The following is a 26,226-nucleotide window of genomic DNA, read 5'->3' as shown; positions in this document are numbered from 1 at the left end:
ATGTAAAACTGGAAGGGTGTGGCCACAGAGAATGTCTATCACAATCAGTTAAAAAATCAAGCACTGCAACACAACTGACGTGAAAGTACATCACTATATTTTATAAATTAAAATCTCCTGCCACATTTTTCTGTTTGTATGTGAAGATTAATCTCAGGAACTACTGCAGCAATTTTTATATTGTTTTCACTAATATACAGCATGATTCAAGAGGAAGGTTTGTGAGTACAATTTATTAGGGCTACACCAGACAAGTTGTCCGGCTATTGGTACCTAGTGCTGCCCATGTGAAGCTGGCACAGGTCGTTGGTTACATTGTCAGACAAATTGCAAATGATAGTTTTATTTAAACTTAGCTCAGTATACAACTTCAATGCTGAAACAGAAATTCATCGTGAGGAGACTTGCTCTCTAACAACGAGCACAATGATGCTGGTGTCAACAAGGTGCATGGTATTTCTAAATCAAAATGTGATTCCTATATAGGGCGACCAGCTGTACTGAGTGTGCAGTCAACTCGGTAGATACCTGTTGTTCTTCCTATTTTCATCTATTTCTGTATGTCACTTTTGCATTTGCACAGTGATCAGTGACTGGGAATTAGGCCAAAACATAAATTTCATGAGGCAGAATTTTGTATTTCACCCTCCATTTTATGATCTTTCTTTTTGGTGCCATCATGATGAACAAGCAATCCAACAGGTAACTTTGACAATTCACAATTTTACATAGGAGCCAAACGTCTACAGTTTCTTGATAGTTTGGCAGGTCAAATCTTGCTTTCAAATTTGCTGAATGTTTTGCACTTACCTGCCCTTATGTTATTCAGCTTGGTTTGCCAGCAAAAATTTGGCTTTGAATGTGCCACAAGGATCCTTGCTTATGTATGATGTTGTTTGTTGTGGTCTTCAGTACAAAGACTGGTTTGATGCAGCTCTCCCTGCTACTATGTTCATGTAAGCCTCTTCATCTCTGAACAACTATTGCAACTCACATCCGTTAGAACCTGCTTAATGTAATCATCTCTTGGTCTTCCTCTGAAATTTTTACCCCCCACACCTCCCTCTGATTATAAATTAACGATTTCTTGATGTCTCAGAATACTTTTTATAAACCAATCCCTTCTTCTAGTCAAGTTGCACCACAAATTTCTTTTCTCCCAATTCTATACAGTATCTTTTCATTGGTTACACGATCTAACCATTTAATCTTCAGCACTCTACTGCAGCACCACAATTCAAAAGCTTCTATTCTCTTCTTGTGTGAACTGCTTATCGTCCACATTGAACTTCCCTAAAAGGCTACACCTCAGACAAATGTCTTCAAGAAAAGACTTCCTGTCTCTTAAATTTATATCCAATGTTAGCGAATTTCTCTTCATCAGAAACACTTTTATTCTCATTGCTATTCTACTTTTTATATCGTCTCTACTTTGGCCATCATCAGTTATTTTACTGCCCAAATCACAAAAAACACGCACTACACTGCCAAACACAATTATAGGGCCACTTTTTTGAAAACCCATCTCTTCTCTCTTCTGTCCGATTGTAACACAGAAGTTCAAAACTTGGCTCAAAGGTTGCCTACAACATTCCTCTGTAATGGCGCAAAAGTGCAGTACTGTGACATCACCCTCAGCCGTGACAATGCTCCAAACAGTTGGGTTTCAACACATGCAAAAAATAAGCCAGAGCTCAGAAGTTCAAGTGAGGTGTATGATGGGTTAATGATGTCACACTGGCACCAAATTCACCACAATTCTGCCCAATTCCACTGTGGACATGTCACACGAAAAGAAGGTCATCACATCCCCTCTTACCCACATTTCACACCTTCTTTTGATGCCTCTATGCTGTAGGTCAGTACTACAACACCCAGCATTGAAGCCACAGTTTTCTTTTTGGTGGCCTGAGGAAAACATTTCAGATACACCACTGCTCAGTTTCAACATGAAAAGGCCTCAGAGGGTCGCATTAAGGACATCGATAAAGCCACCCCTTCCCTAGGGGGCATTGATTCCCACACATTTTGTGGTCAAAAACCACAGTTCTCAGTGAAATGAGCAAAAAGATGACATTCTTGACAATCTCTGACATTGCTAACACCCAACAGCTCCCCCGTCCCCCACCTCGACAATTCAACCCTTCTCTAAGGACGTTATGGGTCTGCCAAGTGATCACACCCAGGGTGGAATTACTAGGGGCATTCAAAACCATTTGACAACATTTGAATGTGAACCGAAACAGCAAAGGGTGTTTATACTTATTCAGCCCTCCTGTTTCACACCTTCCCTGTGGAGATCGTGGAGGAGGCTGAGGTGTGCAACACTGACACATGTGTGACTAAAACGTTAAAGGGTCCCTCTGAGATCCACCAGTTCGGCAACATCCTCAATGCCACTCACGCACCTTTGATGAGCACTTTAAAACTGTAGCTGTAGAAAGACAGGTAGTCACTGATTATTAGGTGCTGGTGTGACAGACAACTATTTCAACACCCTTGATTTGAGTGGCCCTATGTTGCTGAACTAGCAGCCGCTAGCCAAATGTGAAATCTAGCGGTTGTCCAACAGGATGATTGTCATGCTGGTACCCTATTATCAGTGACTGACTGTCTCTGAAGTTTGGGGGGAGGGGTTGCATTGCAATGGGAGACAAATACAGGGTTTCAAAGAAATGACCCATTTAGTGTGTTGTGCAGTGTGCTTTTGGTGTCTAATTTCCTAATTTACTTTCCTCAGCATCACCTGATTTAATTGTTTCATTCTTCTACCTTTGTTTTGCATTTGTTAATGTTATTCTTATATCCTCCTTTCTAGACGCTATCCATTCCATTCAAATGCAGTTCTTTGCTATCTTTGGCATAATTACTACATCATCAGCACAACTCAAAGTTTTCATTTCCTCTCCCTGCACTTTAATTTCTACTCCAAATTGTTCTTTGGCCTCCTTCACTGCTTGCTTAATGTACAGACAGAATAACATCGGGGATAGGCTACAACACTGTCTCACTCCCTTCTCAAATACTTCTTTCCTTTCATGTCCCTCCACTCTTATAATTGTCATCTGATTTCTGTACAAGTTGTAAATAGGCTTTTGCGCCCTGTATTTTACACCTGTAACCCTCACAACTTCAAAGAGCATGTTCCAGTCAACACTATCAAAAGCTCTTGCTAAGTTTACAAATGCTAAAAATGTAGGTTTGCCTTTCCTTAACCTACCCTTTAAGAGAATTCACAGGGTTAGTATTGTCTTGCATGTTCCTACTTTTTGCCGGAATCCGAACTGATCTTCCCTGAGGTTGGCTTCTACCAGTTTTTCCATTCTTCTGTACAGAATTTGTATTAGTATTAGTATTTTTGCAACCATGACTTGTTAGACAGACAGTTCAGTAATAATCACACCTGTAAGCACCTGCTTTCTTTGAAACTGTAATTATTACATTCTTCCTGAGGCAGGAGAGTATTTCACCTGTCTCATACCTCTTGCACATCAGATGGAATATTTTTGCTATGGCTGCCTCTCCCAAGGCTATCAGTACTTCAGATGGAATGCCATCTACTAGACTTGTTTGGGCTTAGCCCTTTCAGAGCTCTGTCAAAGTCTTCTCACAGTGTCATAACTCTAATCTCACCTTTATCTAGGCCTACTTCCTCTTCCCTTTCAGTAACATTGTCTCCAAGTTCATTTGCTTTTAGCACCTCTGTATAACCGTTCCCTCTTTCAGCTTTCCCTTCTTTGCTTAGAACTGGTTTTCCATCTGAGCTCTTGATATTCATACAGCTGCTTCTCTGTTCTAGAAAGGCCTCTTTCATTTTCCTTTTGGCAGGATCTATCTTTTCCCTAGTTATACTTATACTTGTCCTGTGGCAATACCTAATTGGCCATTTTGCACCTTTTGTCACACTCATTTTTAAACGTTTGTATGCCCTCTCACCTGCTTCATTTGTGTCTATCTCGGCTACAATAAGTGTTCACTATGCTGCTGCATCACAGCTTAACAGCTTTCCTATTTTCTTACTCATTGTTACACCTACTCCTGCATTACCTCTATCTGATTTCATATTTACAACCCTGTACTCACCTGACCAAATGTCCTGTTCATCCTCCCATCAAACTTAACTGATCTTCACTACATCTAATTTCAATCTCTCCATTTCCCTTTTTAAATTTTCTAACCTATCTACCTGATTAAGGGATATAATATTTCCCATTCTCATTTAACTGTAAAGTACAGCTGCATGTCCTAATGGCTGTAATTCTCCCTACGTTTCAGCCATTTGCAGTACCAGCACCAGCACACAAGGCCGCGATGGCTGATGTTACAAGGCCAGATCAGTCAATCATCCAGACTGCTGCTGAAACTACTGAAAAGGCTGCTGCCCCTCTTTCAGGAAACAAATTAGCCTCTCCACATATACCCCTGCAGTATGGATGCACCTACAGTACTGCTATCTGTATCGATCTAATGCTGCTCCTTCATTTGTATTGAAAATTTCCGGAGTATATTTTTGAGAAAGAAATTTAGTACACAGTAACCTGAATTATTAGCCTTCCACTTGTTCTAAACAGGTGCTTATCTCTGTATACAGCTAGCAAATTGATCTCTTTCCTCCTATTGTTCAAATGTGTGTGAAATCTTATGGGACTTAACTGCTAAGGTCATCAGTCCCTAAGCTTACACACTACTTAACCTAAATTATCCTAAGGACAAACACACACACCCATGCCCAAGGGAGGACTCTAACCTCCACCGCGACCAGCCGCACAGTCCATGGCTGCACCGCCGTAGACCGCTTGGCTAATCGCGTGCGGCTCTTTCCTATTATTATAAAATGGTTTGACAATTTATGTAATATATAACAAGCTGTCTCTAAAGAATTCCACTGCTTCGATGTGTGATGTGAGTGGCCAAGAGAAACGTAACTATTATTGGTTCCACTTTTTTCACTTGAATTCAGCCAGATAATTTGGATTTAACTCTGTATTTGTCCCATTACTGAGTTTTTACAGCCGTACGCACATTACCATAATTAGAGTCCAACTTATCTCTCAGAAATATATTCCACTCAGAATATAAGGTTTTGCTGCAGTTTATTTGTAATCCCAGGTAGCTTTCTGTTCAAACTATTGTATACTTGTTAATAGTGTTACTAAGTGAGAGTAATTTTGGGACCTTTTCTAAATGTTTATATAGCAATCTCACGTTAGGTTTACATTTTCTTTTTCTGATCTCTACAGATGTGTGACACCTCTATAGCCATTACAAATGCCTTGGCTCCCATAATGCTCATTGGGTATGCTTAGCACTGCACTAAAAATAATTTCAAATACAAAAGTATTACTATTTTCTCTTACATCTACGTGGAAAGTTACTTCACACACCAGCAATAGAAATCTGCAATAGAAATTTAGCTTACATGTTCACAAAACATGCCGAAGTACTGAGAAAAAGTAGTTCTATTGCAGCCCATGAACAAATTTTAAAACAGAGCAAAAATGTTTACATGTTTTTACTTACACAGTTCTGTCAACAAACTCCACTTCAGAATCAGCATGTTCACCATCTTCCAGTGGACTTTTGTGACTATCAGTTGTTGCAGCATTACTGGTTTCTGATATGAATCCTGGTGGAGGATGAGACATGTTGAGAACTGGATATGTGTATGCAGGTTTGTGCTGTTCTATTTCAACTTTTTCAAAAGGAGTCGGAGTAGTGGTTTTAATGTCACCTGCCGTTCTAGGATCACAGTCTGAAGTGAAGGGGTGGCTCTGAAAGTAAAGATACAGATTTCTAAGCACCTAAGTACAAGAATGTCCTCAATTACAGCAGTAACAACAATAACAATAATTGTGATACAATCGATGTAAGTCCTTTCTTGATGTTTAAAGATGTTAACAACTTGTGTACAATTTCAAACTTCGTGCATCTCATTTATTCGATTCTCCACTGCTAGTATCTTTGCCTTGGTTTTCATTTTACACAATACTTTGCTGAATGTGTGTCACTGTGTTACCATACACAAAACGAAAACATGTTCTCTGCAAAAAAACACCTCAATAGTTTTTTGGCCCAGTCAAATACGTCTTGGAGTACTTGAGATGTTAGCAATTTGTTAAGTACAAATACCCTGTCGAAAAACTGCAGTTTCAGTAGTGGCATGGAAATGGATACAGCAAGACTCATAAACATCAGGTAAGTTGAAAGAAGAATCTAATTGGAACACATTGAGGTACAAAACAAGTGTGTGTTTGAGAGGTTATTTCAGGAATATTTGATTATGTTGAATGTAAGTTAGTAAAACCAAACATAGTTGCAGAAGGTACATACCTGACAGAAAAATCAGGACATAAATCTGCTCTGGACACTTTTTTTTTATCCAGTTAGATGGTTATGTGACAGAACAGTTGATAATCTGACAACACAGCTGGTAGCTTATGAAATGACTTCATATAAAAAAAGACAGAAACATCTACATCACAAGGGACACAAAGATACAGAAGTTGTACTGAGCTCAAGCAGAAGGAGAAAATAATATAATTGCTACAAAAAGGCAATTCATGTGATTGATGTTGAAAGTGGATAGCAGATGGAATGCCAGCAAACTTGGAGCAGCTTGCTGTAATATCAGTTGTGATGTAATCTGACTCCAATAACAAAAGATGGTAATTGGATACAGATGAAATCTGAAAATCTTTATACAAATAAAGGCCAGAAATAGATCTACAAACATTTCACTTGCGCTACTGATAGAAATAACATATCACTTATTCCTAACGTCCTTACTGCCATAATTAAAAACAATCACATGGAGTGTGGCTTGTTCCAGCTCATTTTTTTTTTTTTTTTTTTTTTTTGATAAGATAGAATGTCATTGCCCAACCTCTGGTGGATACTGTGCATAATTTTGCTTGCATGCTTAATATGAGGTTACATATATAATCAGGACTTCCATGATACATTAGCAACGGTGTTTGGGGCTGCATAGTAAGTTTGTACTTGGCAGCAGTAACAGTGCTGATCCTTCTTCTTCTTCTTCTTCTTCTTCTTCTTCTTCAATCAGTATTAGCAGTACACTTGTTTACATGTAACATTCTACTGAATTACTTGAAGTTAGTTAAATGGATTTTGCTGAAACAATAAGCCAAGAGTCATGAAGTACTGACAGATTATATTCTTAATAAACTTTTTTTTCTTTCTTTCTTTTTCCCTTGAAGGTTATAACAAATATAACGAATCACCCTACTCTATCACCACCTTTCTTTTTATAGAGATAACCGACACCATGTGTACTATTGATTCTTGCATAGGTTAAAATTATCTCAGCTGTTTCACTAAAAGAATTCATGCGATTTTGCATACGGTGTATTGAATTTCAGACTAAAATGTATAAAAAAGAAATTAATGTGTTACAATCGATATGTACTAACAGTTAAAATTATTCTTCTTTCAAAAATATTAGAAATTACAAAATTTCTGGTATATTTAAAATTCATATTATTAATTGTACACTCTAACTCTGACTATTAATTTTATTTATGGATTTATGTATAAAATAATTTATAGTTTGGTGAAGATTATTCTTTGATAAAGAAAGTTTGTAAACTCTTTTGCCTTGTAAATTCTTTGGAATAATTTGAGTACCGCAGAATGTAAGTAGTGGTGGGCATGCCTCTGATGAAAGTAGACTTTTCTAAATTCGTCACCAACAATGTAATTACTGGTTTTTTGAATGTGGAAAATGTAAAAACAGTGTGATGTTGAAAGATGTGACAAAGAATAAAATTCAAGAATAATATAGACAAATCTTCATCAGTTATTTAGTCATCAAGAACCTACAAAATCGAAATTTCAGCTGCAAGAATGTACCCCTAGACAAGACTCTGAGCCATCGACAACAACCAGAGATAATGAAGATAAGTAAATAGTTATTCTTTCATATATCTTATGCCTCTTAAAGCTTGCAAAATTTGTGCAAAGACAGGGAATTTTAAGAGTGATGTGTGGGAGGATAAGATTACAAGGTGAATTGCTGACATGTCTAACTGTGAGTAATACTATTACCATACACAGGTGTTCAAAATAAACATTTAGGTGTTTTACGAAGCAACCAGATGCAACAGCTGCATCTCTGAGCAGTTTTATTCTGGATCTCATACATAATGTACAACTTCATGTATCTCAAAATGACACTGTGTAGTAATAGAAACCTGTTTCCCAAAATTTGTCATTACTGTGTGTGTGTGTGTGTGTGTGTGTGTGTGTGTGTGCGAGCATTCCATCAACATCGAGGTCATTAGAAATGGAGCACAAGCTCGGATTGTGTCAAAGATGGGGAAGGAACTCAGTCATTCCCTTTCAAATGAACCATCCTGGCATTTGCCCAGAGCAATTTAGGGATACGAGTTTGAAACGTCATTCTTCGGAATGTGAGTCCAGGGTGCTAACCACCATGCCACCTCGCTTGGTAATGGAAGTTACAAATTTGTGAAATAAGAAGTGAACATATGGTTCCTACAAACAAACACAGGAAATTACTATTATGGTGTTAATAATAATTAAATTTTTTGTTATGAGACATTTTTGTTTACAGGGCTGTGACTATGGCCACAACAATTTTATGCTAATATTTTTAACTTCAGCTCTCTTCCTCAAATAACTTATATTCTTACTTTAGACTTAAGTGACTAGCCTTTATTACAAAATTATTTTCTACAAACAGAGATTTTTTTAAATAAACCCTATTTGTGGTGTTGCCGATAGTCGATAATACCGCACTGAGGTAAACCACTGCAAAGATACTGCAAGTCCAAGAAGCATCACTGGCAGATCAAATCTGGACGAGGCGAGAGCCGTGCCTCCCGGAGCTGCCAGACACCACTATGGTGCGAGTGTTAAAAAACATAACTGCAAGGATCAGGAGAAAGAGTTCTGTGTGAGTTCCAGCTTCGGCTACATCTCTAGTTGGTGTTCTAATTCTGCCTCCAGAGCACAGAGTCAACACATTGGCACTCTGCTGAGCTATAACCCTTTGGCTGCCGCAGTTGCATGTGCGACTGGCCCGTTGAGCGTGCTCTTGAGGTCGCCTAATCCGTTTGTCTGTGCTGATAGCCATCTTCGCAGACTGCTGTCTGCCTGAGCTCTCTGCTTGACTGACCTCGCCCTGTGCTGAGTATTTCAGGAGCCAGTGTGATCGCGATTGTCTGGCAGTCTGAGAGATCACTGACATTACAAATAAACACAGTGTATCTGGATATTTATTCCATAGCTTTGGATCTGCAGATGAATTGCACGGCTGATATAATGTACACTGAGACTGCCAATGCTGCTAACTCCTCATCAAAGTCTTTCTTTCATCTGCATGAAGTTCTTGGGAATCACATAAGGTTTCTGTATACATCTGAGTTTCATTTGATGTACTGATACTTCTGGCTCTGAGCACTATGGGAATTAACTTCTGAGGTCATCAGTATACTGATACTTAATTGTCAGTTTTTTGTACATAAATTATGATGTAAACGCTGGAGAATCCGTAACAATCAAACGTTGACATTCATCTGTAATTTGCCCACAAACAACTTTTGACAGAAGAGACTGAATGCCAAGACACACTTTTTAAGCTAATTGCTATATTTTGGGACCACTAACTCAATAAATTACCTCCAGAAAAACTTCAAAACCAAAAAGTCAACATTTCTGAATTCTTTTTATACAGTAGAAACAGATGATGATGTACAACCTTTGTTTAAGAAATCAATAAAGAAATACTGAAATTTCTACACCACCTAATTAAATGTCACTTCTTTCTTTGTTGAGGATTTTAACAATTTTCATTAGTCGCAATTGAAACGATCGACATGAATAATTGTTTTTCTTTTTATTTGTTCATTATTGTCCTGGACTTGAAGCATCCGGTCTGTGTGTGTCAGCGCACAGCGACTACACTTGCATTGTAGTCGACAACACATTGCGGCTTCATTACTTTCTCGACAGTCTTCCTGATGTTCTTTCCCATGGCATACATTTCTATAGTGTTACAGGTAGTCAATATCAACACTCCTTCCTTGTCCCATGACTTGATGGCAAGCATTGTGTCAGTTGACATAAATTCAACTTCTCCCCGTTTCAATTTCTTCTGTAGCTTCGGCAAATTGTGTTTGTTGCTATGTACAGTTCTGCATGCTGTTGTTCTATGGATGTGCAGCCAGAGGAACAAGTCGGGACTTGTATACCAATTGTTGACATACAGTGTATGTCCACGTTCACAGTATGGCTCCTTTAGTGTCGCCACTATACAGCGGGATGTACCCAAATTATGGACTTCAAAGAGAACCACTTGCATGAATATCAAGAGCTCAGTTGGAAACCCAGTTCTAAGCAAAGAAGGGAAAGCAGAAAGGTGGAAGGAGTATATAGAGGGTCTATACAGGGGCGATGTTCTTGAGGACAATATCATGGAAATGGAAGAGGATGTAGATGAAGATGAAATGGGAGATACGATACTGCGTGAAGAGTTTGACAGAGCACTGAAAGACCCAAGTCGAAACAAGGCCGCGGGAGTAGACAACATTCCATTAGAACTACTGACAGCCTTGGGAGAGCCAGTCCTGACAAAACTCTACCATCTGGTGAGCATGATGTATGAGACAGGCGAAATACCCTCAGACTTAAAGAAGAATATAATAATTCCAATCCCAAAGAAAGCAGGTGTTGACAGATGCGAAAATTACTGAACTATCAGTTTAATAAGTCACAGCTGCAAAATACTAACACGAATTCTTTACAGACAAATAAAAAAACTGGTAGAAGCCGACCTTGAGGAAGATCAGTTTGGATTCCGTAGAAATAATGTTGGAACACGTGAGGCAATACTGACCCTACGACTTATCTTAGAAAATAGATTAAGGAAAGGAAAACCTACGTTTCTAGCATTTGTAGACTTAGAGAAAGCTTTTGACAATGTTGACTGGAATACTCTCTTTCAAATTCTGAAGGTGGCAGGGGTAAAATACAGGGAGCGAAAGGCTGTTTACAATTTGTACAGAAACCAAATAGCAGTTATAAGAGTCAAGGGACATGAAAGGGAAGCAGTGGTTGGGAAGGGAGTGAGACAGGGTTGTAGCCTCTCCCCGATGCTATTAAATCTCTATATTGAGCAAGCGCTAAAGGAAACAAAAGAAAAGTTCGGAGTAGGTATTAAAATCCATGGAGAAGAAATAAAAACTTTGAGGTTCGCTGATGACATTGTAATTCTGTCAGAAACAGCAAAGGACTTGGAAGAGCAGTTGAACAGAATGGACAGTGTCTTGAAAGGAGGGTATAAGATGAACATCAACAAAAGCAAAACGAGGATAATGGAGTGTAGTCGAATTAAGTCGGGTGATGCTGAGGGAATTAGATTAGGAAATGAGGCACTTAAAGTAGTAAAGGAGTTTTGCTATTTGAGGAGCAAAATAACTGATGATCGTCAAAGTAGAGAGGATATAAAATGTAGACTGGCAACTGCAAGGAAAGCGTTTCTGAAGAAGAGAAATTTGTTAACATTAAGTATTGATTTAAGTGTTAGGAAGTCGTTTCTGAAAGTGTTTGTATGGAGTGTAGCCATGTATGGAAGTGAAACGTGGACGATAAATAGTGTAGACAAAAAGAGAATAGAAGCTTTCGAAATGTGGTGCTACAGAAGAATGCTGAAGATTAGATGGGTATATCAAATAACTAATGAGGAGGTATTGAACAGAATTGGGGAAAAGAGGAGTTTGTGGCACAACTTGACTAGAAGAAGGGATCGTTTGGTAGGACATGTTCTGAGGCATCAAGGGATCACCAACTTAGTACTGGAGGGCAGCGTGGAGGGTAAAAATCATAGAGGGAGACCAAGAGATGAGTACAATAAGCAGATTCAGAAGGATGTAGGCTGCAGTAGGTACTGGGAGATGAAGAAGCTCGCACAGGATAGAGTAGCATAGAGAGCTGCATCAAACCAGTCTCAGGACTGAAGACCACAACAACAACAACAACAATATCTGTACAAACCATCAAGTTTCATTTTATTTCCTCCTCCTCTTTTCAGTGTTTCACTTTTTTTGTCAGGCAGTATAAATGGATCTGTTTGCTACACTCATGTTTAATGGAAAGCTGGAAAAGAAATCTTGATTCATTAAGACATGGAAGATTATCATATGTCATCAAAAAATAAATTAATCGGATCAAGAGATATCATTCTCAGGAAAAGACATCAACTTCAGAAGAAAGGCGTGCCTGTTATAGTAACTATGGATACTCCTTATCAAGAATTTCAGGTAAACTCAAACTGAAGATAACCCTGAAGCTGGCATTCAAAGTGAAGATTGCAAAAGAAAACTGACAATGATGCTACAAGACAATAAATAACAGAAATACAGTTACATGATTGGTCAGCACTCATACAGCAAATAACAAACAAAGTTTATATAACTTCTGATTTAAAAGATTGTGAAGAGCCACAAACATTTCACAAAATCATGAGATTAGATAAACAAGACAACTGGAAGGAAGCACTCGACCAAGAAATAGATGCACTGCAAGATGATCAGAGCTGAATTTTGGAAGCTGTTCTTTCAGGGAAAAGAACCATTCCTTGCAAATGGATTTACAAAAAAGAAATGAACACTGATTGTTCTGTTGATAAACTTAAGGCTAGATTGGTAATTAAGGGTTTTTCACAACAAAAAACTGTTAATTATGATTAGAATTTTAATACAGTGGCATGTACATCCCCTATTTGCACATTAGCAGTTGTGGCTACAAATGAGCATTTTAATTGTTGTGACAGTGCCACGAGATTTAAAAGTGCCGCTACGTCAGTACGCAAACAGGGCGATAGAGGTGCTCTGCAGCTCGGCTGAGCGCGGGAGCGCCACCTAGCTATGAACGGCGCCGGCCACATGTCACGGCACGGCAGTTGAGTGACAGATACGGAGTTGGTAGCATGAAACCCACTATTGTTTCTACGTTTGTATATCCACGCAATTTATTAGTGAATTAAAGGTTATAACACTTTTTGGCGATGAGGTCGGATATTTTTTTCCCGCGTTGGAGTATTGTGCGTTCATGTCTGGGCAGACATGGAACAGCTTCTGCAAGCACTCATTGAACAACAAACACAGCTGACGGCTGCTATTCAGGCGTTGTCGACGTCGCTTACTCATCGTCTGTCGTCCTCTTCTCCGCCTCCGTTCCCTCCTTACGACGAGGCTGCTGAAGACTGGGAGGATTATGAGAAGCGTTTGCGGCAACACTTCTTGGCTTTCGGCGTTGTCGATGCTCCGATGTGTAAGTCGTTATTTCTATCTTGGATTTCCCACGGATCTATCGGCTGCTATCTCAGTTAGCCCCTCTGCGGGAACCTGCCTCTCTGTCCTTCCAAGAAATGTGTGACTTATTGTCTAACTATTACCGAAAAACACCCACGTCGTTGTCGCCCGCGTGGTGTTCTACCGGTGTCATAAACAGCCCCATCAATCTTACCGGGCTTGGGCGGTGGAACTCCACGGCCTGAGTAGGAAATGTCAGTTTGTCACGAACACTCATCTTGAGTCTTATGCTGATTCAATGGTTAGGGATGCTATTCTACGGCTTGCTCCTGATAAAGAAGTTAGGCAACGTGCCCTACAACTGCCAAACCCATCGTTGTCGGAAGTTCTAAGCATCGCTCAATCCTTTGAAGTGTCTCACGCTGCTGGCGTGCAAATAGACGCGTGGTGTGATATAGGCGCTGTACAATCAACTTTCGATACGGACAATTTGCCTGTTTCCCAGGAGAACGAAGATGTGGCGGCGGTTCACTCGCGTAAACAACGTCGCGTTGGGTCGCAACGCTCGCAGCGAAAACAGCAACCACAGAAACAGGTTCGTTCCGCCCTTCCTTCTTGTCCACGTTGTTTCGTACAGCATGACAGGGCCGCGTGTCCAAAACGTTGGGCCACATGTAATTCATGTAGGAAAAAAGGCCACATTGCTTCTGTGTGTCAGTCCCTAAAGTTCCTGTCGACGAGGACGAGGCATCGGACATGGATGTTAACTGTGTGCTTTCTCAAACAAATAAGTTGTTTGTTACTGTTCATGTTCTGGATAAAGACATTCGCATGCAAGTGGACACTGGTTCTGCAGTAACTCTCATTAATTCTCACACGTATTTGGAGTTGGGCTCCCCTCCCTTGTCTCCAGTTACGCGAAATCTGAGAACTTATAATAAACAGAAAATTCCTATCGTTGGCCAGTTTGATGCTTCCACTGCCTACAAGTCTGTTGTTCGGCCCCTCACGTTTTATGTGGTGGATCATGCGGGCACTGAAAATCTGTTCGGTTATGATGCTTTCCAGTTGCTTGGGTTCTCCATTGATGATGATGTGCACCTCATATCTGAGGATATTCCGTATCAACAGCTGGATGGATTGTGTTCTGAATTCTCGTCCGTGTTCTCTGCTGGTCTGGGTCGTGCCAAGGATCTTGAAGCCCACATTACTCTTAAACCTACGGCTCGCCCTAAGTTTTTCCGGGCACGCTCTATTCCGATGGCGTTGCATGCACCTGTCAAGGCTGAGATAGACAGGTTAACAGCTTCAGGGATTCTCCTTCCGGTTACCTCCAGCGAATGGGCATCGCCAATCGTGGTGGTTTCTAAACCAAACGGGAGTCTGCGATTGTGTGGCGATTTTAAAGCCACTGTCAACGCTCAGAGCCTCGTTGACACTTATCCTCTTCCCCGTCCTGAGGAGTTATTTACCAAGCTCGCTGGGGGCCAGTTCTTTTCCAAACTTGACTTATCGGAGGCGTACCATCAGTTGCCGTTGGATGCGTCTTCCAAGGAATTTCTCGTCATCAACACTCCTTGTGGGTTGTATCAGTACCAGCGGTTACCATTTGGTGTCGCTAGCGCGCCGGCCATTTTTCAGCGGTTTTTGAAACAGCTCACGGCTTCCGTTCCTGGCTGCATCAACTACCTGGATGACATTGTTGTCACGGGGGCCTCCACTGAGGAGCACCTTCGCAATTTGCGTTCATTATTTCGGGTTCTGCATTCGGCTGGGTTGAAGTGCAATCTGGACAAGTCACAGTTCTTCCAACCCTCCATTGTGTATCTTGGTTTCCACTTGTCCCGTGAAGATATACGTCCTCTACGTCAGCACGTTGCGGCCATTACCGCTCTCCCCCGGCCGTCTACGGTCAAAAAACTTCAAGCATTTCTAGGGAAGATTGCTTATTATCACAAATTCATTCCATCCGCGGCGGCGGTGGCTCATCCTCTGCATCAGCTGTTACGCAAAAACGTTCCTTTCTGTTGGTCCGACGAGTGTGAGCAGGCTTTTGTCCACCTGAAGGCTCATTTGCAGTCGGCGCCTTGTCTTGCCACATTCCGTCCGGGTCAGCACTTGGTTCTGGCAACCGACGCGTCACAGTATGGCCTAGGGGCTGTTCTCGCCCATCGGTATGAGGATGGGTCGGAACGACCCATCGCCTATGCTTCCAAGACCCTCAACGATGCCCAACGGCGTTACTCTCAAATCGAAAAGGAGGCGCTCGCTATCATTTATGCTCTAAAAAAGTTCAGCGTTTTTTTGTATGGTTCTAAGTTTCACCTCATCACCGACCACAAGCCGCTGGTCTCTCTGTTCAGCCCCTCGGCGTCGCTTCCGGATAAGGCAGCTCACCGCCTGCAACGTTGGGCCTTATACTTGTCTCGTATTCACTATCGCCCCACGGCCCAGCACACCAATGCTGATGCGTTGTCGCGTTTGCCGATGGGCCCCGACCCGGTTTTCGATCAAGATGAACTACTCTGTTTCCACATTGATGAGGAAGAACGTCGTGCGGTCGAGGGTTTTCCGCTTACAGGTTCGCAGGTCGCGTCGGCTACTGCGCGGGACCCGGTCCTGCGTCAGGTGATCGGTTTTGTTCAACAGGGTTGGCCGGACAGGACCAAGGGCCGGGCATCGAATCCCCTTCGCAACTACCATGCCTTGCGCCTTCGTCTGTCTGTTCGTGAGGGTGTTGTTCTTCTTGCCACGGATGGCGCATCTCCACGGGTTGTGGTGCCAGCTGGTCGTGGTGCCAGCTTCTCTTCGCAAAGATGTTCTCAAACTATTGCATGAAGGCCATTGGGGGATTTCTCGGACTAAGTCCCTGGCCCGCAGGCATGTTTATTGGCCCGGTATCGATTCGGACATCTCCCACATGGTCGCTGTGTGTGGTTAGTGTGCTCAACAACTGGCTGCGCCCCGTACAATGCCCTCTCCGTGGCCTGATCCGGCGCAGCCATGGGAACGGGTGCACGCTGACTTTGCCGGCCCCTTCCTCGGCACTTATTGGCTACTGTTGATTGACGCCTTCTCGAAGTTACCGTTTGTGGTTCGATGTCCGTCATCCACCACTGCGGCGACGACGCTGGCTTTGTCCAAAATCTTTGCGCTAGAAGGTCTTCCATCCACGATTGTCACGGAAAACAGCCCTCAGTTCTCTTCGCAGGCCTTCCGTGATTTTTGTACTGGACAAGGGATTCATCATGTTACAGCACTGCCCTTCCATCCCCAATCGAATGGGGAGGTCGAGCGCCTTGTCTGCACTTTCAAAAGCCAGATGAAAAAATTCCTTACTGATTTTTCTACCGATGACGCTCTGTTGCAATTTCTGAGTTCTTATCGCTTCACGCCTCTGGGTGCTCGCAGCCCTGCTGAACACTTGCATGGCCGCCAACCGCGCACTCTACTGCACCTGCTTCACCCTGTCAGGCCTAGTACTGTGTCCCCTAGTGCGGGAAAATACTCGGTGGGCGCCGACGTGTGGGCACGAGGGTATGGATCTCGCCCTAAATGGATTCCAGGGGTGGTCAAGGCTCTTCGCGGCCGCCGGCTTTGTGAAATACGTATGGACGACGGCATGGTTGTTCGCCATTACGACCAGATGCGCCCACGAGTGGTGGCCACGCTGGTGCCACCACCCCTTCTTTCGCCTCCACCAGCCCGAGAAACCAGTCCTGTCGCTGCTGCCGATCTCCCGTGCGTGTCGCTGCAGCCAACGTCGCTGCCGCTTCCGCGTATGCCGGAACCGGTCAAGTCGCGACGCCGCCTTCTCCGGGACCCATCTCGCTGGAGCACACCCCCAGGTCCACGACACCTATGGATGCTGCTCTAGAGTTTTCACCCATCATCTCGTCCAGGAGGTATGTTCCACGCACAAGCTTCCGTCCTGGACATTTTCGACCATATTCTCATGTTTCTCCGCAGGATTTTCTCGGGGTCTCCCAAGAGGCCATGGATGTCTCCGCACTGTCCGTGTCTCCACGGAAGTGAGTGTCTTTTTTTTTTTCAAGGGGGGAAAAGTGTTGTGACAGTGCCATGAGATTTAAAAGTGCCGCTACGTCAGTACGCAAACACGGCGATAGAGGTGCTCCGCAGCTCGGCTGAGCGCGGGAGCGCCACCTAGCTGTGAACGGCGCCGGCCGCATGTCACGGCACGGCAGTTGAGTGACAGATACGGAGTTGGTAGCATGAAACACACTATTGTTTCTACGTTTGTATATCCACGCAATTTATTAGTGAATTAAAGGTTATAACATTAATATTACCCAAATACATGTCTCTACTACTTTTTGTGTAGAGATTTGGAGCAGACCATATATGTGAAACAATCCAAGATGATGTGAAACAATCTGAGATGATGGCTCTGATAAGGTGTATCATTTACAGAACATTTTATATGGACTAAAAAAAGCTTCTGATTCTTGGAATAGAATATCCAACAACCACATTACTGAGCTAGGATTTGAAAGAAATGAAGCTGATCCTCGTCACTTTGTGAAGCTGAAACACTCCAGTCACTTTCCCCCACTTACAGTGACAGTGACTTAATACATTAAGATGGGACTGCATGTCAAAATTGATGAAATTTTACATTTCCTGTTTTCTATTCCATGATGTACTTTATCTCCTGAACATTTTCGTTTATCATTCACTGAAGACAAGACAATTTTAAGATCTTCAAATAATTATTTTAAATTTGACATGTGACTGACAATTTCCACCACCTCATATACATTTTCAGAATTGAAAAATCATATTTTGGGAACCACACAGCCTAGAAGGCTGAGAATGCCATGTTTCCATGCCACTGTTATGTCTCAGTAGTTGACATTACAAATAAACTAATCAGTCCTTCATTTCTGGCATGTGTTTGTAAGAAAATAATGTCCTATCCAGTGATTTCTGTAGTTTACTTGCATATATTGTTCTTCTATATAATGACTAAGCACAAAAGAAATGCCAATTTGTGGGTAACAGATATGTGAGAATTGAAATTGCATCTCTATTTGTAGAAAACTTGTGTGTAAGCAGTGAAGGGAGCATAAATAACAAGAATAATGTTTCTGGAGTGACCATGTTCCATAGTGTTTGGAATAAAGTATAGGAAAGCCGAATTTTCTGGTAACCTAAATGTATGTATACATAAACATTCTCTTCCTTTGACAGTAATGGTGGCAATCAAACCTATATTCACAGATTTAGCAAATCCAGAACTACTACAGAAATGTTTGCATGGGAAGACACAGAATGTGACTGTTTCCTTCAGTAATGTTGTGTAGTGCCACATGCTAACAATGTTATTTTTGGTTTCATGACTCTGAAGTTAGCAGTGTCTATTGCTGTAATAACATGAACGCTGGGAACTATAAAATACTGAAGGTTCTGGAGAAGTTCAGGGAAAACACAGGGGTTATGGAGAAGTTAAGGCATAACACACGTAAAGGACTATGAAAACTACATGTGCTTCACATGTGTCAAGCAGAGTTTGCTGTTCAGTAAATGACAAAGGAAGCACGACAGTAAAGAAGAAGGCTAGCATTAGGTGATTGTAACACTGAAGAGGGCACAGAATATTGTCCAAGACAATTCTGGAATGACAGAGTCAGGGCTGGCAGTGTGTATAAATGTCTGTAATTAAAAAAATTTGTACAACATCCCTGAACTACTTTTTATTTTCCTTCTGTAAATGACCCATTACCTCAAAAAGCACTGTACATAGATACATGAAATTTTTAAAGCATGTCAAGAATAACACTTAATACATACGGGAACTAAAATAATAAAAATATCCTATTTTGTTTAGTTTTTATGTTCATTTATTTATAAAATTCTGCCTGGAGAATTAAGTGATTGTGGAAAATATTGTAACACACCACATATAGAATTTTTGTAATAAATCTAGTTCAGTTTATCTAAAAAAGTACAGTCATTAATTGTGAAAAATAGGAAGTAGTTGTCTTGAAAACTTTATAAGATAATTGGTCACAAAGTTTGACACTTTAACATTGGCAGCATAGGACAATGTTCCCTTCATATGTGATTTGATGAAAGAGTTCAGAATTGCTTCACAGCCAGTGTCATTTAAATTTGGCTTGAAAATTCATCAAATGTAAGATGGATATCTACAAATGGGTCTGTTTCATTGCACGAAGAAAATTTTGGAATGCTTTATCGTGAGTGAGCATAAGCCTACAGCAACTAAACTCATTGAGGACAGTGATACAGAAGAAGGGTCACCTAATGATTCCCTTACAGGCAAGCAGCAGGAGTTTTTGTGTTCCTGATATGTGGAACTTGACCTAATACAGCATATGCAGTAATAACAATACCTAGAAATCTAGAAAATCAAATAGTTCACAACGTAATCCAAGTCAAAGAAATCCTTCAGTATCTGTAGGGCATTTCTGATCAAAGTATAATGAACAAAACCAATGCCAGCACAGGGATTCTGGTGTGTTATAGTAACACTGATCACAGTGGTGATCTTTGTACACGACTACCCACATCCAGAGGATTTTTGTCTTTACACTGGTGTGCCGATTATCTGTACTAATTGACAGCAAACATCAGCTGCAGTATCCGGAATACCAGCTGAGATTATTGCCGATAGTAAAGCAGCTGTAGAAATCATTGGACTACATGTCTCCCAACTGGGCTTAATAAACTGATCATAGTGACAACGATAAGAGTTGACAATGAAGCTGTTACTGGAATTATTCAGAATCAAGGACTTACAAAACAATAAAATGTGCGAATGGTTCTTGAGCACATGGATGGAAGCAACTAGGATAGATAAAGAAGCATCGAAAGCAATAGTCAGAAAACTGGAAATAGCTTTCCAAACTTCAATAAACATTTGTGCTTTCACATAAATAGCAAAATAATGTAATTCTAAAATAGAGAAAATCAAAATACAACATGAAAATATGGAGTTTGGTTTAATGGTAAACTACAAAGAATGAAGGCCTCCAGATAGATGAACTACATCTTCAACATGTAGAACAGTAATAAGCTGATACATAAATATTAAAAATGATCAAGAAGAAATGAGTATCTGACCTAAAGATGACAGATCTAAAGCCTCTTCATGACAGCTATCAAAATGAACAACATGATAGATGCAGTGAATTTATGAAAAACATCTGATTGTGGTCCTTAGAGAACTAATCTACAAAATAATAATAATAATAATAATAATAATAATAATAATAATGACAGATGTGAATGAGGCACCAAAATACATGAAAACTGATAATGACAGAATAAAGAAGGCCACAAAATTTAATTATGTAGGTGAACTAACACAACCAAATGCTTTGGACAATGAAACTAACTTAGCAAGGACAATGAAAATGGAAGTAGCTTTTCAATTAACAAAACACCTATGTAACACGAAATCTATTTAAATGCCACACTCAGGCACTACAACAACTACAACACTATCATTAGACAAGAATGTCCTTATGCTTCAGGATGCTTTTTGTTAAATACAGACACACAATTGGTGAAATAGAAAAGAAGCAAAGGAAAATAATCAGGAAAATCTTGGGATCAAAACATGACAATAGAAAATGGAAATTAATGAGTAATAAAGAAGTTTACAAAAGAATAAATCCAATATTGGACACAATGAGGAAGAGGAGAGTTGTACTCTATGGATACCTAAAAAGCCTAGGTGAAAAAAAGAACAAAAAAAAAATTTACAACAAAAACAATTTTTTTACTTTTCTGACAGGAACTCAAAAACATCAATGACGTGGATCCTCAGCAGACCTGAGGAAATAGAAATAATGGAAGAATAAATAGGAGAAAGTGAAAAGTTCAGGGCCAAAGTAAAACGTTTCACAGGCTTCCCCAAGAAAACAAAGAAAAAGTGCAGTATGGACAGAAGAAAAAAGAGAAAAACATAGGAAACAATAAAAAACTACTGGAAAGAAAAAGAATGAAAGAAAGATGTTAAGTTATTTCATATGGTCCTCAGTACGCCAAACAAGACAAAATAATAATACCCACTTCACCCTACATAAAATAAGTACCAAGAGTCTATTCTGTGGTTCTGTTAGAATATGGGTAGCTAAAGGGCAATCTACAAGCACTCCTGCTACTTATCTCGCTTATTTGTGATCTCATCTACAGCCTTTACTAAATTTCAGTAAACACTCAAAAAATTTGAAACTTTTATGTTGTTTTCAGGAAATCTTTCAGAAGTTTGTTTCTCGAAAAATTAAACTCACTACCACAGCCAAGGTGACTTAGCACGTCAGTGTGGTGGCATTTAAACCCTAGACAGTTAAATCATATCTATGTAGTGTAAGAAATTTTCATTATCAGAATATGATCAGTGAGGTGATAATACAGGGAGAGACATGGTGACTTACCTTCCAATCAGCAGACTGTGCACAATGTCTTGGGTTAAAACCTATTTCCTGTAGCGCATTGTGGAACAAGACCATGAGACAATGTTGGTGGTGACTCATCTCTTGTATGGGAACATGAAGGAAAGGAGCCAAAGATCTCTTATCTAGGTCCAACATCAACTGGAAATACCATTTCACTAAACAACCTTAACCCACAATCAAATAACTGAGACGAACAGTTTCAACCCAAATCCCATTGGGATTCTCCTCCTCTCCCCCAGGATTTCGGGAATTCCTCACTTCTTTCAGTTTTCCAACCCTTCCTGAAAGGTATGACAAGAGGGGAGTACATGGCAAAGAAACTTAGCTTTCAAGCACGCACAAAACTATTCTTAATGACTCTATTCTTTCCATACAGACCAACCTGCAGGAATGCCAGAAAGTGTGGGCTCCTCTAAAGGTGATCATATCTGTCTACACAGAACTCCCAACCCCCCCCCCCCCCTCCGCATAGCATATACCATACACACCGGGCAGCCACCATTCTTACATACATGTACTGCGGGTAGCCACAGACCTGTCCCACTAGTAACACAAACCCATAAGATCGCACAAAAATGGCATACATCAACACAAATCAGGCTGCTTTCAACCAAGTTTCACATAGCCTCCACGGCATTGGGTGGCGCCAGCCATGCCGATACGCAGTGCATAGATCGGAGTAAACAGTGCTGCAGTCACAGGCACCACTTTCCTACAGGAAATCACATGCCCTATGAATGCCCCACAAGTATGCATCCATTGGTGGGTATTTAGCACAGACTCCGGGCTCAAGGCTGGCGGCATCTGCAGCCCATCAAATGGAATCATGTTCGCCATTGCCCCGCCATGAACACCAGCTGTTCAACATATCAATGGACTTCCGTCAACGCCATGGAGTGCCTCATTACATTGGACCTGTGTCACTGCCATAGTGAAGCTCAACACAAAGGACTTTTGTATCAACTGCCCACAAGCCTACGGCCTTGTGAGACCTTATTGCTAATCATCCACCATCACCCAATCTGCTCACTGCCGACTACGGGGGACAGATGACCTCAGATGTTAAGTCCCATAGTGCTTAGAACCATTTAGAGCCAAGCCGACTACGACATTCTTGGACCTCATCATTGTGAGCACCTATAAGGCAACCTCAGAAATTGGCTTTTCAGTTTGGACACTCACCCACAGAAACAATGTCCCAAGTTCCATTTCTTAGTTAAGAATAAACAGTTGTTATTACTAGCTGTGCATTTTAATTGTGACCTGTTGCATGCCTTGGCCATGGACACTAAATCATCCATTTCACAACTCTTACCGTGTGTGTGTGTGTGTGTGTGTGTGTGTGTGTGTGTGTGTGTGTGTGTGTGTGAAATAAAATCCTCATTGTAGCAGGTTTCAAAGTCCCTGTCAAACACATCTCAGGCCTAGTAAACCTTCAAAACCCCTCACTCGGAGCCTCCCATTACACAAGAATGACGCTAATCAAGCTCTGATCAGCCTCAAATCCAATCCCACTCCTCTTTCACCTGGAAATCACCTGAAAGCATCTAAAAAAAAAAAAAAGTACTGTCATCCCAGACCTACTACCCAGTTGTTGCGCATGCTCTACCATCCTGACTGAAGATACCCACTACTAGCTCGCGTGAACTTCACAGATGGGAATTTGCTCTCCAACATATCCTCATATACTGTCACCCTCCTGAACTTCATCACTACTACCCCCCCCCTCCCCCTCCCCACCCCACCCCAACTCTCTTTTTCCCAATTTTTCTTTCTTTTCCCTTTCATTGTAATTTTCTTCAGTTATTTTCTCAATTATTCACTCAGTTACTTCTTGGTTTTCATCTTTGTGACCCCACTTTTTCTTTACTTTTTTTTTCATTTTCTTTCTCGCTTTCATCCTAACTCTTAACCCTTTCACTGCTGTGGACGTGTACACACATTCTGCTACGTCATTCCCCAGGTGTTGTGCACATGTAGACTTGCACCGCTCGGGTTTTCCTACACTGCTATGGACGTCCATATGCATCTTGAGCCACTGACCTCTCACCACTGCAGGCGAGTTACTTCCATGTCTCAGTGAACACTTAAGTTTCAAGTATTTATCATACAACATCTGTGCCTCATTGTGACATATCATTTGCATAACACACACACACACACACACACACACACACACACACACACAACAAAAACAAAAACTTGCTTCAATATCTTGAATCATTATGAGATATGAAAATTGTTATGACCACATGATTTGTGATGTGCAAGGACGTGAATGCGTACATTGCATGCAACTGTCTGTCAGATACAAAACCCAATAACTTGTGAATGAAATGAGATATCATTCTGCTCACAATTTTGTATAAAATTTTGATATCTTGTCTACACGTCATCCACTGCAATGGATGAGCTAAGATCAATCACATTCAAAGTTTACGCAATGCGTTTTTTCCTCTGCAAACACTTTAAAATTTTGTAAAGATATGCAGAAATATTTTTTTTTCAGCAAATAGTTTTTAGAAAAATTGGATGATATGTATTTCACATAAGCTGGAACGTTGCTCCTCAGCACAGGCACCAGCATTTCGCAAGCAGGACAGCCATAACTAAAGCCGCCCTCAGCAAGGAATGCAGACAGCATGTCTGTACCATGAAAGGGTTAATTTCACTATTCATTTCATTTCTCATTCTTTTGGTACTTTTTTTCTCCTTACTTCACCTTCTATTAAATCTGGAATAAAACCAGGACATTGCTTGCTAATGTACTGCCTTTGAACTTCTACTTTCCCCGATGTCTCACCCTTTAGATTATCTCCCCTCACCCTCCAGGCAGGCAGATCTCGCTCAACCTGATGTCTATTTGGCCTTCCCCAACCAATCCTCCTTTCCTCTCTGAGGAAGAAACTAATGGTTTCAAAAGCTAGGATAGTATCTTCTCTCCCCCCAACCCATTTTCATATCTGTCTATTGTCAGTACAAAGAATTTCGACTCCTGAAAGTTACGTGCTTCTCAGTAATCCATAACACATAATGAAGTAAATGTATAAATTGATACAAAAATTATCAAATTATTCTAGCACTTATACAGTGAAGCATACCATTAGTATCTGACATGACAATGTATGGTTTGTATGATGTAGCACATGAAAAGCAGCAATAGCAAAATTCGCATGTTACACCATGTTGTGAGGGAATTGATGAGTGAAGTAATCTCCACATTGGCAGATTAATTTAGTCAGGCCTGACAGAATGGGAATAGTTCCAAGGATGTTATTAAATTAATTCAGTACTTATTCTTAAATAACACAAGTGTGCTATTTTTTCTATTAGCAGTTCAGCAGTTTCAAGCATTATTAGCACTTCATTATTAGCAGTTCAGCAGTTTCAAGCATACCATTAGTATCTGACATGACAATGTATGGTTTGTATGATGTAGCACATGAAAAGCAGCAATAGCAAAATTTGCATGTTACACCATGTTGTGAGGGAATTGATGAGTGAAGTAATCTCCACACTGGCAGATTAATTTAGTCAGGCCTGACAGAATGGGAATAGTTCCAAGGATGTTATTAAATTAATACAGTACTTATCCTTAAATAACACAAGTGTGCTATTTTTTCTATTAGCAGTTTCTCTAACAATATTAACTTTTTTCACGTAGTGTTTTAATTTCTTTTAAATACATCTAGTACAGGTGTGTTTGTTTAAAAAATCACATTTCTTTGCAACACCAGTACGCAGATGATTACCAGAAGTGTTGCAAGTGTCCTGAACATGTTTCCTTCTTTCTTTCTTTCACTATTTCATCTGTGCTATTGAGTCTCACATGTGGACCTGCAGTTTAAATCTTTAAAGGGGAGAAAATAATGATTATGTATCATATTTCACTTAAGATTTAGCAAAATATGCAAACACGTCAAATTGTGGCCAACGACTTGCCGCATATGCCATTCAACATGGTGTGCTTGTGCTTGGCTTCAAAGGGTGCATCACAGCTTATGTCCCTATGAACACCACCTTCTCTGAATTTCTAAAATGTGCATGTGGAAACTCTCCTGAAACGTATCCCTGATCCCTAAAAGACTCCTTGCCTAAACCCTCACTTGTCCACATACCCTTCATCTACATCACATCTACTTCTACATAGATATTTCACACGTCAACATACAGTGCGTGGCGGAGGGTATCCAGTACCTCTACTTGTCATTTCCCCTCATGTCCCACTCACAAATTGAGCAATGGAAAAATGACTGTCTGTACGCCTCTGTACGAGCCCTAATTTCTTGTATTTTATCTTCATGGTCCTTATGTGTGATGGTTGTTGGCAGGAGCAGAATCATTTGGCAGTCAGCTTCAAATGCCGGTTCTCTAAATTTTCTTAATAGTGTTTCCCAAAAAGAATGCTGCCTACCCTCCAAGGATTCCCACTTGAGTTCCCAACATATCTCCATAACACTTACGTTTTGTTCAAACCTACCGGTAACAAA

General features: G+C 40.8%; 1 protein-coding gene across 1 annotated transcript in view; it reads right to left on the bottom strand.

The window, feature by feature from the left end:
- Positions 1–26,226, bottom strand: part of LOC126183192 (uncharacterized) — a 192,306-nt gene that overhangs the window by 92,051 nt on the left and 74,029 nt on the right. Inside the window, exon 8 of the mRNA XM_049924935.1 lies at positions 5,521–5,771. Within this exon, the coding sequence (XP_049780892.1) occupies positions 5,521–5,771 (251 nt within the window). The remainder of the gene's footprint in view (positions 1–5,520; positions 5,772–26,226) is intronic.

The sequence above is a fragment of the Schistocerca cancellata genome, chromosome 4 (assembly GCF_023864275.1).
Source record: "Schistocerca cancellata isolate TAMUIC-IGC-003103 chromosome 4, iqSchCanc2.1, whole genome shotgun sequence".
NCBI classification, from domain to species: Eukaryota; Metazoa; Arthropoda; class Insecta; order Orthoptera; family Acrididae; genus Schistocerca; species Schistocerca cancellata.
This window is presented reverse-complemented; position numbering and strand designations above follow the sequence as displayed.